Raw genomic sequence first — 14341 nt, 5'->3', positions numbered from 1 at the left:
TATATACACACACACACACCCTGCACACATATGGGCACAATGTAAATTTAAAATATCTGTTTTAAGCTTTGGAGAAGAAGAAGAAAGTCTGCTCTGACTCAGAAGCCTCAGAGTCCTCCTCCAGTGCATCCAGTTCATCAGAGTCTTCATCTGAAAGTGAAGCTGAGAATGAAAGAAGCAGAAGGAGAAAGCGTAAGAGAAGAGCTAAAACCAAACAGTCAAGAAAACGAAGGAAGGAGGAGAGGAAGAAGGAGGATCCAAGGTGCAAGAGAACCTCAAGCCAAAGACGGTGACTAGGCTCTTAAGTTTCAGAATTTCAGAGAAATCTGAGAAATTCTTTGTTTTCATGAAGTGCTCAAGCAGTGAATGTGGAAATGCTTTGATTTAAGTTTGGATTTTGATGCTTGATTTTACAAACAAGCTTAACCAACCAAACAAGCAAAAAAAATCCTAAGGCTGAGCTTGGTGAGTTGAGTTTTCTATGATAGAACTCAAGGTCTTTGTAGCTAGAAGCTGAGTGACATTGAAATGAGTAAGTCTCAGCATGTGAGAGTGTTTGGGGCTCAGCACACCTGTGTTCAAGTGAGACTTTAGGCAAATAATACAACTTTGAGATATATTTGATTATATTCTAAAAGGATTTCCATGACAAGTTGTAAATTAGAGGCAAAATTATTTCCTGTAAAACAAGAACTGAACCTTTTCTCAAATAATAGTGGATCTTCCTTCCCATAGCCTAAAATGGGTTGTCAAACATGTTTTGGTTGGTAAACCATCTTGAAGTTTGGTGCATCAGGTGGGTTTGGCTTGGAATTCACTTGGAAAAGTGATGTTCTCTCGGTTGCAGCTAATTTTGACTTCTCCCCTTCCTTCTCCCCTTAGCAGCCTCTCTGACAGGAGTGACACAACAGACAGAGCAGTGGATGTTAGCACAAAGAGGGACAAACCTGTGGTACGTCCTGAAGAAATTCCCCCAGTGCCTGAAAATAGATTTTTGCTCAGAAGAGATGTGCCTGTTGTCAGTGTAGAGCCTGAACCGTAAGGAACTCTGAGCTTTTTCTGTTGATTTGGTGAAAACTGTGCATGAAATATTGCTGTTAACATTCTGTCACCAGTGTTGTGATGGTTGTAGGGACAGAATTTCTACCTGAGGTGATTTCATTGTCCTTTTTACAGTTTACCGTGTCATATTCCTTACAACCTATGCCAGGGTTTGGCAGTGAGATCTCATGAGTTAGTTTCATGGGTCCTTAAGGATCACATGTGTTAAACTGAGCTGTAGATGATGCAAAAAAAAACCACCTGAGTAATTCCAGGAAAAATTTCGCTAAACCACAGAAAATACTTAATGGCAAGGCTAATTTGGGATTGGGAGAGGTGATTTTTCATCATAGACTGAAGAAGACATGTGGGTTCATAATTAGTCACCTGAAATTTTATGACTCATCTGTGTTTGAGAATAAGAGAAAATACCCCTGTTTTGCCACAAAGGAAGTCAGGAGTTCGCAAGATATTTCAGTTTGTGTTTTGTACCTCTACTAAATTGCAATTAGATTGTTTTTAAATGAAATTTCTTGCCTTTTGATCAAGGATGAGCTAATATATAATATTGCCAGATTTTACTAATTTTTCCAAAGCCTTAGTAACTGCTTCTGTGGTGGATATTACCCCAACTGTAAAAAGGAGTGTGGAATTCCCTCTTGTTGCTTAGGAAAGAATCAAGGCTTTAGAACCTGGGAATTGCCATTCACTCCTCCCAGACATTGTTGGTAACTGCTGAGATCCTGAAACTCTTCTGTCCATGTTGTCAAAGGGATTTGTGCCCTAAACACAATTTAACCTCTTTAACAGTGCTTTGCAAGTTCATTGTTAGCATTATTTGTATGTAATGAGTCTCAGGCCACACACTGGTTGAAAACAAGTATATGTTGATTTGCCTTTTGTTGCAGAACTGCCTGTCTTTTTCTTGGAAAATTCACTAAATTCTTAGTTCTGCCTCAAAATAAATGAATAAGATGATGAATATTTTTCATTATTAACTTAAACTAATTTAAAGCTAGTTGGTTTTGCCTTGTAAGCTCATATTTTATTAATTTATATAGGAACCTTCTTGATGCTGCACCAGTTGTGACTGACCAGAAACCATCAGTCTCTAAATCTGGACGAAAAATTAAAGGAAGAGGCACAATAGTATGTGACAATTTTATTTCTATATTTGTTTCCTCTCACCCAGAGCATCCTCTCTGACCTTGAGCTTTGAATTTCCTTGGAGGCTTTGTGTGGCACTTCATTGTTTACATCATGTAGATTCTTGTTTAGAAGGTTAAAATATTGTCAGATAGTTGATTTTAGAACATTTTTTCCCTATCTTTCTTGCGACTTCTTTTTGTTTAAAGATTGATTGGGAAAACAAATGCTTATTCCTCAGCTACAGGTCCACAAGCATAAGAATAAAATTATTCCTTTTAAAAGATGGAAGCTAATTCAGCCACATTCCTCCCACACAAATCACAGCATGTAAAGTAATGAGAAGTGACAAGAGCTTTTACTCTTCTCCACTCATTGGATTCCTTTACTGTTTTGTCTAAGCTTTAGGACTGCAGCATATAACAGTAGACAAAGCTGCTCTGCAGTGTCCTGAGTGGTTGCAGCACTTTCAGTCATCTATTGCAAAAGCTTTTCTTGTCTCTTCTCTAATAACCCACAATACAAGCCCCAAAACATTGATTTTTTAGTCAGTAGAAGAGGGAGAAATAAGAAAAGCTTTTGTAATTGTACATTTGATTCTGGAGTATTCAAATCATGACTGAGGATATTCATAGAATCATAGAATGTTAAGGGGTTGGAATGAAGATCATCTAGTCCCAACTCCCCCTGCCCTGGGCATGGACACCTCCCACCACACCAGGTTGTTCAAGGCTTTATCCAATCTGGCTTTGAACACTGCCAGGGTTGGGCCAGCCACAACCTCCCTGGGCAACCTGTGTCAGTGTCTCACCACCCTCACATGAAAAAACCTTCCTAATATCTAAATTTCCTTCTTTTAATTTATCCCCATTGCTCTTTGTCCCATCACTACAATACCTAACAAAGAGTCCCTCTGCAGCTTCCCTGTAGCCCCTTCGGTCCTGGAAAGTTGGTATGAGGTCTCCACACAACCTTCTCTTCTCCAGGCTGAACAGCTTGTCTTCACAGGGAAGATGCTCCAGTACTCTTACCAGCTTTGTGTCCCTCCTCTGGACTTGCTCCAACAGTTCCATGTCCTTATGCTGGGGACACCAAAACTGTATGCAGTACTCCAGGTGGGGTCTCACAAGAGCACAGTAGAGAGAATCACTTCCTTTGCCCTGCTGACCACAATCCTTTGGATGCAGCCCAGGATTCTTCCCCTTTAGAATCAATCAATTGAGCAGGTGGCATTTGGGTAACCATAAACTAAAGCTTGGTCCTGCCAAATTCTTTTGCAAAAGGAAGTCCTCAAACAAAAATGTGTATATATAGACATCAATCCCTATGTATATTGTAATGAAAAGTTGTACTAGAATGGTTCTAACTGAGATTCCTCTAAACACGACTTTTTGTATGTGATAGCCACTGGATTTAGGAAGTACTTTTCCACTGCCATGATACAGTGATGATGATATAATATCCCCGTTATGATACTTAAAGTCACAAAATTAATGGCTTAGATGATCGTTGCATGGACCAAGGTATTGTAGTATTTGAGTGTCAGTTGTTTTTTGCCAGCCTTAACATGAAATGTGAGAGCTGCCTTTGCACCTGACAGCTTGCATTTGTGTTTGAAACTTCTGGGATCCACTAAAGGATGCCTTTAAATGGAATATACTGGGACTCTGAGCAGCCTGGTCTAGTGGAAGGTGTCCCTGCCCATGGGAGGGGGAGGGAACAAGCTGGTCTTTAAGGTCCCTTCCAACCCTCACCATTCTGGGATTCTATAATTCTAAATATTTATGTGAATTTAGACTTCTGGAAAAAATAGCTTAAAGCTCAGTAGAATTAGCTTTTGCTAGGTATTTGGGTGTCTATGTCTTGGTTTTCATCATTTTGGCAAAATTAGGTATGAAAAACAGAACTAATGTAGGTCTAGCAGGTAGTTGGTAAAAGACATTTTTCTGCCATCTCTGAATAGTTTGATTAGCAGCACTTACTGTTTTGAAAAACATCAGTCGAAATTTGTAAATTCCAAGAGATTCCTGAGTATAGTATATGAGAATTAGGGAGGTCCATGAGCCCTTCACAACCTGTGATATCAAAGCTTTTTTGAAGTGGTCATTGCTTCAGCTCAAAGGATGGTGAAGCTCTAAATGGCAGGTTATATTATTTTTTTTTAGTAGAAACAGGATGTCTTAAAGCCTTCTGTAATTAACTGTATAAACCAAGATATGCATCTTTCAGACTTTGTTCTGGGGGGCAGTATGGGTTTTTTCCACTTCTCTTGCTTTCCTAAGTGGCTCAAAATAATTAAAGCAAATCCAGATGTGTTTTATTGAGTCAAGGAGCATCTCATTTCCTCGCTGAATTTACCTGAGCGTGTATCCAACTGGGTAATGGAAAATAATGAGTTAGCAATATTAGAGGTTTTTCTCTGCTGCCCAAGTAGGTCTTATTGCCTACCTAATGCTGTGCCTAAACATTTTTTAATATGAGGTTTAATTACTTCTTTTTGGTGAAAGATTTTGGGGGTTTATAGTTTGGTTTTCTTATTTAATTGCTTGGAATGTGTCTTAAACTGGTTTCCCATTTCTGAAGAGCTGAACAGCAGTAACCTTTGAAATAGGGTTTGTCTTTACCCACACAAGCAGTTCAGTGTCTGCTGACTGAAGTGAAACATCTGTGCTTTTAGTATCTTGAAAAAAAAAAAGGGGTCATTATCTGCAGTAATTGTGTTATTCCAAAAGGGAATCTGTGGCCTCTTCCCTGATCCTTCCTTTTATGTTTTGTAAAATGGATTAGCTGCTGGCCCCTCTCAGCTTTGTGAAATGCTTAGAGTATGAAAACATAGAGTTAGGTATGTAAGAAAAACATCTTTTACAACTCTTTGCCTTTGCTTCCACAGAGATACCACACCCCACCGCGATCCCGATCGTGTTCCGAATCCGACGATGATGAGAGCAGCGAGACTCCTCCTCACTGGAAAGAGGAGATGCAGAGGTTGAGGACATACCGACCACCCAGTGGGGAAAAGTGGAGTAAAGGAGATAAGTAAGATCGTTGTTACAAATGTGAAATATCTTGGGTTTTTTAAAGCTCTGATGTATCAGGATGAGAGGAAATGGCTTCAAGTTTTTTCAAGGGAGGTTTAGGTTGAATCTTAGGATAGATTTTTCCACAGAAGGGGTTGTAAAACTTTGGAACAGGCCACCCAGGGAACTGGTGGAGTCACCATCCCTGGGAGTGTTCAGAAAACATGTGGATGTGGCACTTGAGGATATGGTTTACTGGTGAAAATGGTGGTGCTGGTTGACAGTTGGACTTCATGGTCTTAAAGGTCTTTTCCAACCTTAACAATTCAGTGATTTCCTTTAGCCTCAAACTGGGGTTTATGGTTTCTTTGTAGACCAAATAAGACAATCAAATCCCCCAACCCCTTATTGTGCTAGTTACATGTTTTTTCTGCAGTTGCAAACTGTGTGATGGATGAAGCCAACTCTCCAGAATTTTTAAATCACTTGATACCTGGCAGAGTTCAAGAAGCACTTGGGCAATGCTGTCAGAGACAGGGTGGGATTCTCGGGGCTGTCCTGTGCAGGGCCAAGAGTTGGACTCAATGGTTCTTGTTGGACTCCTGATTCTTTCAAATCAGGATATTATGTGACAGTAAATAAGAGCTTCTATCCAAGTATGATAGATAAACCTCAAAGGAAAACTGTAAAATATTGCATATAACCAATATTGAATAAATGCAGATGTTTATGATGATTCTTCTTTATATACTGAGATGTTTTAAAATTTGTATTTAAATGTGGTTTAAGAATCTTACAGTTGCAGAGGTCAAAGTCCTGTGGAATGTGGTAATTAAAACATTAAATATCTTTACACGGGTTCTACAAGATGCAAAATTTGCTGATGTAGGCTGATTATTTGTTAGAGAGAAATAACTCTTGATAGTGATGGACTTCCATATCTTGAAATGAGTGTGAGAAGCTCAGTCAGAAGGCAATTGGTACTACAGTGTTTGTGTGTGTTAGGGTTTTTGTTAAACTTAATTGCAGTGGAGGTATGGAAAATACTTAGATTATCTGAAGTTTTTTTAAGAATTTCCACTTAGTTTGGGGCTTGTTTGTTTGTTTTCCAGGTTGAGTGACCCATGTACAAGCAGATGGGATGAAAGAAGTGCATCCCGGAGATCCAGGTCTTGGTCACATAACGGTTATGCTGATCTGGGTACTGCAAGGTACTCCAGCCGTCACAAGAAGCACAGAAAGGAGAAAAAGAAGGTGAAGCATAAAAAGAAATCTAAAAAGCAGAAGCATTTCAAGAAGCACAAGCAGACGAAGAAAAAGAAAACATCAGTGTCGTCGGATGTAGAATCTTCTCATTCCTTTCACAGGAGGAGAAAATCATCTTGTGATCGGGAGAGGAAATCTCGTTCTTCTTCGTTGTCTTCTAGGCGTTCATCCAGAAGAGACTGGTCTAAATCTGACAAGGAAGACCAAAGCTCATCATCTTTATCAAGCAGAGGGTCTCGGTCATACTACAGGTCCAGATCTAGATCTAGGTCTAAATCAAGATCTTACTCCCGAAGAAGTTCTAGGTCAAGATCACCCTCTAAATCATCGCGTTCTCGAAGCAGGTCCAGGTCAAGCTCCAACCCTAGGCAGCAAAAGACTGTTCCCAATTCCCCACGAAGTACTTCAACAAGATTAAATGACAGTAAGTTGACAAAGACTGCTGAGCCTGTCCGAGCAGTTATCCTGCCGTGTGACAAAGTTGTCGTACCACCGGTTGTCCCAGAGAGCCTCCCTGTTATACCCTTAAGTGACAGTCCACCTCCTTCCAGGTGGAAACCTGGGCAGAAGCCGTGGAAGCCATCATATGAGCGAATTCAGGAAATGAAAGCTAAAACATCCCATCTAATTCCCACCCAAACTAATTACAGCTTAGTGGTTGTTAAAGAGACCAACACCTCTTCGTCATATCGTAAGCGGGAAAGGAGTTCAGAGAGTGACCGGAGCTGTTATTCCAAAGGCCGTAGCGACAGGAGCTCGGAGAGTTGGCCAAGATCAAGGAGCAGGTCCTCTCGCAGTCGGTCCTACTCAAGGTCTTACACAAGATCGAGAAGTCCATCAAGCTCCAGGACAAAATCCCATTCTTCTGGCAGATCACCATCACCAGGTAAATACCACAGTGACAGGTCAGGGTATAGTGAGTCAACATCATCTTACTCCCTCAGCGATGATGATAGGCATAGGAACAAAAGAAAATCCACATCCAGTGATCCCAAAGTTCGAGGCCTCAAACTGAGGCAGGAAACAAGCTCTGAAAGTACTTTGCCTTGTAAGCATCCCAAAGACTACGATGAGTCTTCTCAAGGATTGAAAGAGAGTGACAGCTTGTCATCTTCAGACTTCTCCACAGACAGTGAGCGCTCTGCCAGAGCCAAGGCAGGCCGAGGAAAAGAAAGTCGTTTTCCAGCAGATGGAGGTACTCAGAAACAGGATAAAAATAGCTTGAGTTCTGAGAGAAGGGAGGAGAAATCCAGGGGTGAGCGTGATTCTGACCATGCCAAGAGGAAATCAGGGAAGGAGAAATCTTCAGAGCAACCTAGAGGTGGTGCAAAAACTAAACGAAAATCCTACTCAGGGAGTAAATGGGACTCAGAGTCGAATTCTGAAAGAGGAGAGGTGAGGCGCAGCAGGGGGGATTCCAGACCCTCCTCTAGTAAGGAAGAAGGAGAGGCCACGTCAGGGTCTGATGCAGAGTTTAGTGTTCCCAAAAGGATTAAAAAACAATCCAATTCCTCAGAAGGCTTTTTGGATTCTGATTGTACGTGGAAGACAAGCAAACAGTTGTCATCATCTGAATCTGAGAGTTCCTGTTCGAGCTCAGCAAACATTCGAGGCAAGTCAAAGAAACACAAACATGGGTTGAAAAAGGCTCTTAAAAAATCTCATTCAAAAAAAGCAAAAGAGAAATCAAAAGGGAAAAAGGAGAAAAAGCACAAAGTCCAGAAAAGAAAAGAACTGTTTCACTGGCAGCCACCCTTGGAGTTTGGTGAAGAGGAGGATGATGAGATAAATGAAAAGCCGGTTACCAAGGATGATAAAAAAGAAAAGCAGCTTAGCAGGGACATACAGGATAAAAAACAAGTTTATGAAAAGGCTGAAATAGTCACAGATAAAGTGGGAAATGGTGACAAGTCTTCTGTAGATGAAAACCTCTTAGATAAAAACACCACATGTGGGGCCTCCCCAGATCGCAGCAGCCTTAAAGAGAGCAGTGGAACAAGTACTTCCACCAGTGTTTTAAACTCAGGAATAATTGTGGCTGTCTGCAAGAATGAGGTGAATCAAGCTGAAGAAAGTAATCAGAACGGATTGGAAGATGTTATTCAGACAGATGACAACATGGAGATCTGTACTCCAGATCGTAACTCACCGGGGAAGGTCGATGTGGACATTTTGTCTCCTGTTATTTTCACTGCTAAACCTCAGGCTCTAAGTGCTGAGATAAAAAAAGAGCTCCAGGTTGAACCCTCTGAGCAAGATGCTGTCAAACTAGGAAACAACATTATAGACTTAATTAATATCAAAGATGAAAAAGAAACAGGAAGGCAAGAAAATAACTCTGTCCCTATGTCCAGTGCTGAGGACTGTGGTGTCAAAAGTCAAATTACTGAAAATACGCTAAGCAATATGATAGACAATAAATGGAAACCCTTGCAAGGAGTTGGTAACTTACAGCCAGCCACAATTAGTACAGCCACAGAGGTTAAGAGTGTAGCAGCAGCACCAGAGCCTAAACCAGCAGGTTTAAGAATTGAAATTAAAGCTAAGAATAAAGTAAGGCCTGGATCTCTCTTCGATGAAGTTAGGAAAACAGCTCGGCTGAACCGGCGGCCAAGGAACCAGGAAAGCTCCAGTGAGGAAGAATCTCCAAGCAGAGATGACAATAGCCCATCCAGGAGTCTCAGCAGGTCACGGAGTAAATCTGAGTCTAAATCCAGACACAGAACAAGGTCCTTATCTTACAGTCACTCAAGAAGTCGATCCCGAAGTTCTACGTACTCATACAGGTAAGAGGTTTGTGCTCCTCCACAGCCTGATGTAGGAACTTGGAGGTTCTGATCTTTTTAAGGCATGTTTTAATTTTTCAACTCAGGTTTTTCTTCTGAACAGCAATGTATCAGAGTCATAGAGTGGTTTGAGTTGGAAAGGCCTGCAAAGGCCATCTCATTCCAGCCCGGCTGCCATGGGCAGGAATACCTTCCACTAGCCTAAGTTGCTCCAAGCCCCATCCAACTTGGCCTGGAACACTTCCAGGGATGGGGCAGCCACAGCTTCTTTGGGCAACCTGTGCCAGTGCCTCCCCACCCTCATAGGGAAGAACTTCTTCCTAGTATCCCATCTATCCCTACCCTCTGGCAGTGGGAAGCCATTCTCCCTTGTCCTGTCACTGTTCTCCCTTGTTCTGTCACTACAAGACCTTGTCCAAAGTCCCTATCCTGCAGCCCTGTTAGGCACTGGAAGGCAGTGTAAGCTCTCCCTGGAGCTTTCTTTTCTCCTTGCTGAGCACCCCCAGCTCTCTCAGCCTGGCTCCAGGGCAGAGATACTCCAGCCTTGTGAGCAACTTAGTGGCTCTGTCATTTAGCCAGTATGGAATCATTTAGCAAATATGGAACAAATATTTTGCTTGAAAGATAAACATTTATAATGTTGTTTTGCTTCCCATTTTCTGCTGCTTTTCACTTCAGTTATATTTTCTGTCATTGTTCATTGTAGGTCTAGAAGCTACTCCAGAAGCCGAAGCAGAGGTTGGTACAGTAGAGATCGGTCAAGAAGTCGAAGTAGTTCTTACCACAGTTACAAGAGTCGTAGGTAAGTTAGTCTAATTGAGGATAATGCAAAGCATGTTGTTCTCCTCTTGCTCCTCCTCTCCCCCTACTCTCTTCAGCACTTGGGGTTTTTTTAATTGACTAAAAATATCTCTGTGCTTTCATTTTTATCAGTCGAAGCTATAGTAGAAGTCGATCCAGAAGTAGTTCTTATGGTCATCACAGTCGATCCAGGTATGGATTATATATACTTGATATAAACTGCAATAAATGTACTTACTACAATATAACTTGGTGTAAGAATACTTTAATTTGTATTTCTTTAAAATAGACTTTAATATATTATTATTTGATACTATTATATATCATGTAAGCGATATAATTTGTTCTACATGCTACAATATAAATGCATATACAAGTACACATTTTTTAATAAGAATGCCTCTAAAGAATATCTTAATTTCATAGTATTATGGAATGGTTTGGGTTGGAAGGGGCCTTAAAGATGATTCAACCCCCTGCCATGGGCAGGGACACCTTTCACTAGACCAGGTTGCTCCAAGCCCCATCCAACCTGGCCTGGAACACTTCCAGGGACCGGTGGGACTTAAAACATTGTAAATAGTGTCATGGTAGCAACTTGAGTCAAAGCAAAATCAACATAAGACAGTTTCAAAAGCTGAAAATAATTAAATCGTTCTTGTTACTGCAGTTGTAGGTGATGAGATAAGAAATAGTGAACACATTTCCCTTTATTGTTAAAATAAAACTGAGTTATAAATGGAATCAGTTGGTTGCTTGTTTTCAGAATTATTAGCAAACAAGATTTTTACTGCATCTACAATTTGTAGAGAAAACAAAACTTTCATTGCTTAGTAGGTCTTCTCTAGGGTAATAAATTTGAGATTTTACTGTTGTTTTGAAGATAATTGTTGAAACTGTTAAAAAGCACAAAATTACTGTTCGCCACATCCTTCCAGAGTAACTTCTGTACAGCCACTCGTCTCTGTATGGAAATGTTCTTAAAACCTGTGTTTAAAAGAGCATTTTAGACCACGAAATTGTAAATTTACAGTTACTTTCTTTTCCATTTAAAGTAGGTCCTACACATATGATAGCTACTACAGCAGGAGTCGGAGTAGGAGTAAAAGGAGTGACAGCTATCGGAGGTCCAGGAGCTACGATCGGAGATCCAGGTATGGCCTTGCTGGCAGCACTTGGACACTACTTATGGAAAAGAATTCCCTAAATACATACTTAGTGTTCATGAAGGCTAAAAGGTTCCCTCACAGCATAAAAAGTAAGTTTGTACCAAAAGCAATAATTAAAACCAGTTAAAATTAGAGCAAGTAAGGACCTCAGAAATTATGCCATAGTAATATGAGGGTGGGGAAGAAATTAGAATAAGAAAGGTCTGAGAAGTCTTCAGTTTGCTGTATGTATGGAATCAAAATAAGCACATTTTCCTAGGGAAGTGGTGAAGTCATCATCCCTGGAAATATTCAAACACACTTGAGGACATAGTTTAATGGTAAAGGCAGCGGTGGTGCTGGACTGATGGTTGGACTTGGTGATCTTGGAGGTCTTTTCCAACCTTAATGATTCCATAATTTGGAGGTTTCTTCTTAATTTTAAATGTTCCTAAAAACTACTCCAGAAAGTAGCTCTCAAGATCTGAATCAAGTGCTCTGTGATGGATTTAAAGCTGCCTCTGGTATGCAAAGAATTCCATTGGATGGTAAGTTCTTTCTGGTTGAACTACAAAAGCTGATTTAAACCAGTCTGAAAGGGAAATTAAAAATTACATTGTAATCCAGATGTAATTTTAAACTTTCTAGTACATATTTGGAAGAATATTACCTGCAAATATGATGAATTTAGGATAAATTTTACTTTACTCAGCCCAAGGAAATTACATAGGTGTAAGTGAGCACATTTCACAGATCAGAGGTGGAACAGGAGATACAGCGAGATACAAACAGATTTACTATCAGTGATGATTTGTTTTATCCCTTTTATATGTCCCTATTAGTCATAAATTATATAGGTCTCTAAGACTGCTCTAATTTTCATCCTCTGCTCTCCGCATACTCATTTTTTAACAAATTTATATCAACTCTTAATGGACTTTGCTCTCACCCATTTCCCCAAGACAACTTTCATCTTGTGTTTGAGAGGAAATTAACGAGATAAATGAAGAATGTGGAAATAAACTTGCAAAATCATTGGGTTACTATGTTGAGAAGCTTCAAAGAAACAATGTTGGATTAGGCTCTGCTCACCTTTCCTATAGAAAGCTTTTCTCACAGGCAGGAGGCTGGAGAAACCTCTCATGAAAGCTTATTCTGTGTAATATGGATACGTCCTGTGGGTTGTCTGAAACCATCTGGACTCTATCTTGAACTTGGAATTCTTCTGGATAAACCAAAACACTTTTAAATAAAAATTTCCACACTTCAGACACACACAGACTTCTGGTGTGGTTCTGAGGCCTAATGAAGACTCTTCTTCAAACAAGAAAATGCCATATATCAAGCAAGGATTTGTGAAATCAGCTTAGCTGAGATATGCTGGCAAGATAAAATGGGATTTATTAGGATATACTTCTCAGTGAGCTATTAGTATGTATTAAAATGTTCATTTTGGGTTTTTTTTTTTAGCTATAACAGAGAAAGCAAGATATTCCAAACACAGTTTGACTTGAGTTACTCAGGTTTTCCTCCATGTTAAGTTAATAATTATTTCAATTTTGAGTATCCTTTAATGAATACTTCAGTGACAAGAAATCCAACTCTGAACAAGCCTTTTTGTGGGTTTTCTTATCTGTGTCTGTCTTGATATTTTTTTGACATGATGCAATTTTGAATTTGAAGCTCAAACTACAGTTTTTGATGCATTTTCATCTCCTCTTTGCAGATCTTATGGCTCTGACAGCGAAAGCGATCGCAGTTACTCCAACAACCGAAGTCCCAGTGAGAGCAGCAGATACAGCTGAAAACATTTTGAGGATGGAAACTGTATTTCATCTTTTTTTTCAGTGTTATGTTAAAAGAAAACCTGTTTCGACAGTGTCACAAGTGAAGGTGTTTGCTGAATTAGCTGAAACTTGAGCATTTCCCAGTGAACTCACTTGACTCTGTACCTGCAGAGAGAAGGACTGAGCTCAACAGCTGAGTTTATTTTATAATTTTTTATGTCAAATGCAACTTTTACAATATAATAATTAAAAACAAAGATCAGGTTTATTTCCTTGAATTAGCTTTTCCAAGCCATGAAATTTAGATGAGTTGCTGCCACCACTTTTCTAGGTGCAGCAGTCAGTACTGTCTTTGAGTCTGTTTATAAACACCTTTAGGACTTTCTGCCTGTTCATAGGAATTCTGTGCTAGCAACTATTAAACTGTGAAGTCAATTTCCTATCAAGGCTGCCGTTTCTAGTCTGTGCAAATGCTCTTTTTAATCCTGGAAGCTGAGTTCTGTGCTGTCTGGTTTGTGGATTCTTGCATTCTATACAGGATAGAGGTGATGAAAACAAAGCCTGGCCACACTGTCTTAATTCTTCCTGAACTGAGAGGTTCTGGAATCCTGCTGGAAAAGGTGAGGTGATACACAGTGGGAATTGTCAAACCGACAAGCAGTGAGAAAAAAATGTGATTAATGAGTTTTGAGCTGAATATCCAACTTGTCTAAACTTTTTATGTTGCAAAAAGGCAATTTGTGATAAACAGCAATGCCCTGAAAAGGCTAAAGGAGTGCTTCTTAAACATTTCTTGCCTTTCATTTCAGTTCCTATTACAGTGCTTGGCATCCTTCAATACATTTTGAATGTTGGAAACCATTGAGTGTATCATGAGTTTGTTCAAAACCTTTCTTAAAACACTGACATGATAATTCCTTGAGAGAACCAGGATGGTTCCTTTATAAAATGCCTGGAGCTGTATCCCATCTGCCATAGGGAATATCAGCAATTGATATTGCAGATATTGAACTCTAGATTGTTAAAGTGATAGGATGACAAAAATCCTTGGATGCCTGATAAAAAAGTACAGACAATACTTTCCAAATGAAGTTTAATACCAAAACCAACTCCATGTTACAAGTAAATGATTTGCAAAAAATAAATAGATTTAAGCTGAAGACCATTGAGTAATTTTTGCAATGTTCTGATTTCAAATAATTTGTCAAGTTTTTCAGGGTTGAGAAAGTTGTGTACTGAGAACCAGATTTTAATGGCATAATGTAACCTGAAAATTGGGATCTGTGGTGACTAAACAGACTAACATTGCTTAATTAGAGCTACTGAGCACTGTTGTATCATAATAGGTT

General features: G+C 39.7%; 1 protein-coding gene across 1 annotated transcript; it reads left to right on the top strand.

Annotated features, from left to right (window-relative positions):
* Positions 1 to 66: 66 nt before the first annotated feature.
* LOC103801144 (NK-tumor recognition protein-like) lies at positions 67 to 13010 on the top strand (the record flags this gene model as incomplete). Its single annotated transcript, XM_009073548.1, has 9 exons — positions 67 to 289; positions 886 to 1038; positions 2103 to 2190; positions 5078 to 5223; positions 6317 to 9256; positions 9963 to 10058; positions 10190 to 10249; positions 11113 to 11211; positions 12932 to 13010. Coding segments are annotated over 9 exons (3884 nt in total), but the record flags the coding sequence as incomplete, so codon positions are not given.
* Between the last annotated feature and the right edge of the window lie 1331 nt (positions 13011 to 14341).

This window comes from Acanthisitta chloris, unplaced genomic scaffold (genome assembly GCF_000695815.1).
Source record: "Acanthisitta chloris isolate BGI_N310 unplaced genomic scaffold, ASM69581v1 scaffold17764, whole genome shotgun sequence".
In the NCBI taxonomy this organism is placed as follows: domain Eukaryota; kingdom Metazoa; phylum Chordata; class Aves; order Passeriformes; family Acanthisittidae; genus Acanthisitta; species Acanthisitta chloris.
The sequence above is the reverse complement of the archived record's forward strand: the minus strand, read 5'-3'. Positions and strand labels throughout refer to the sequence as shown.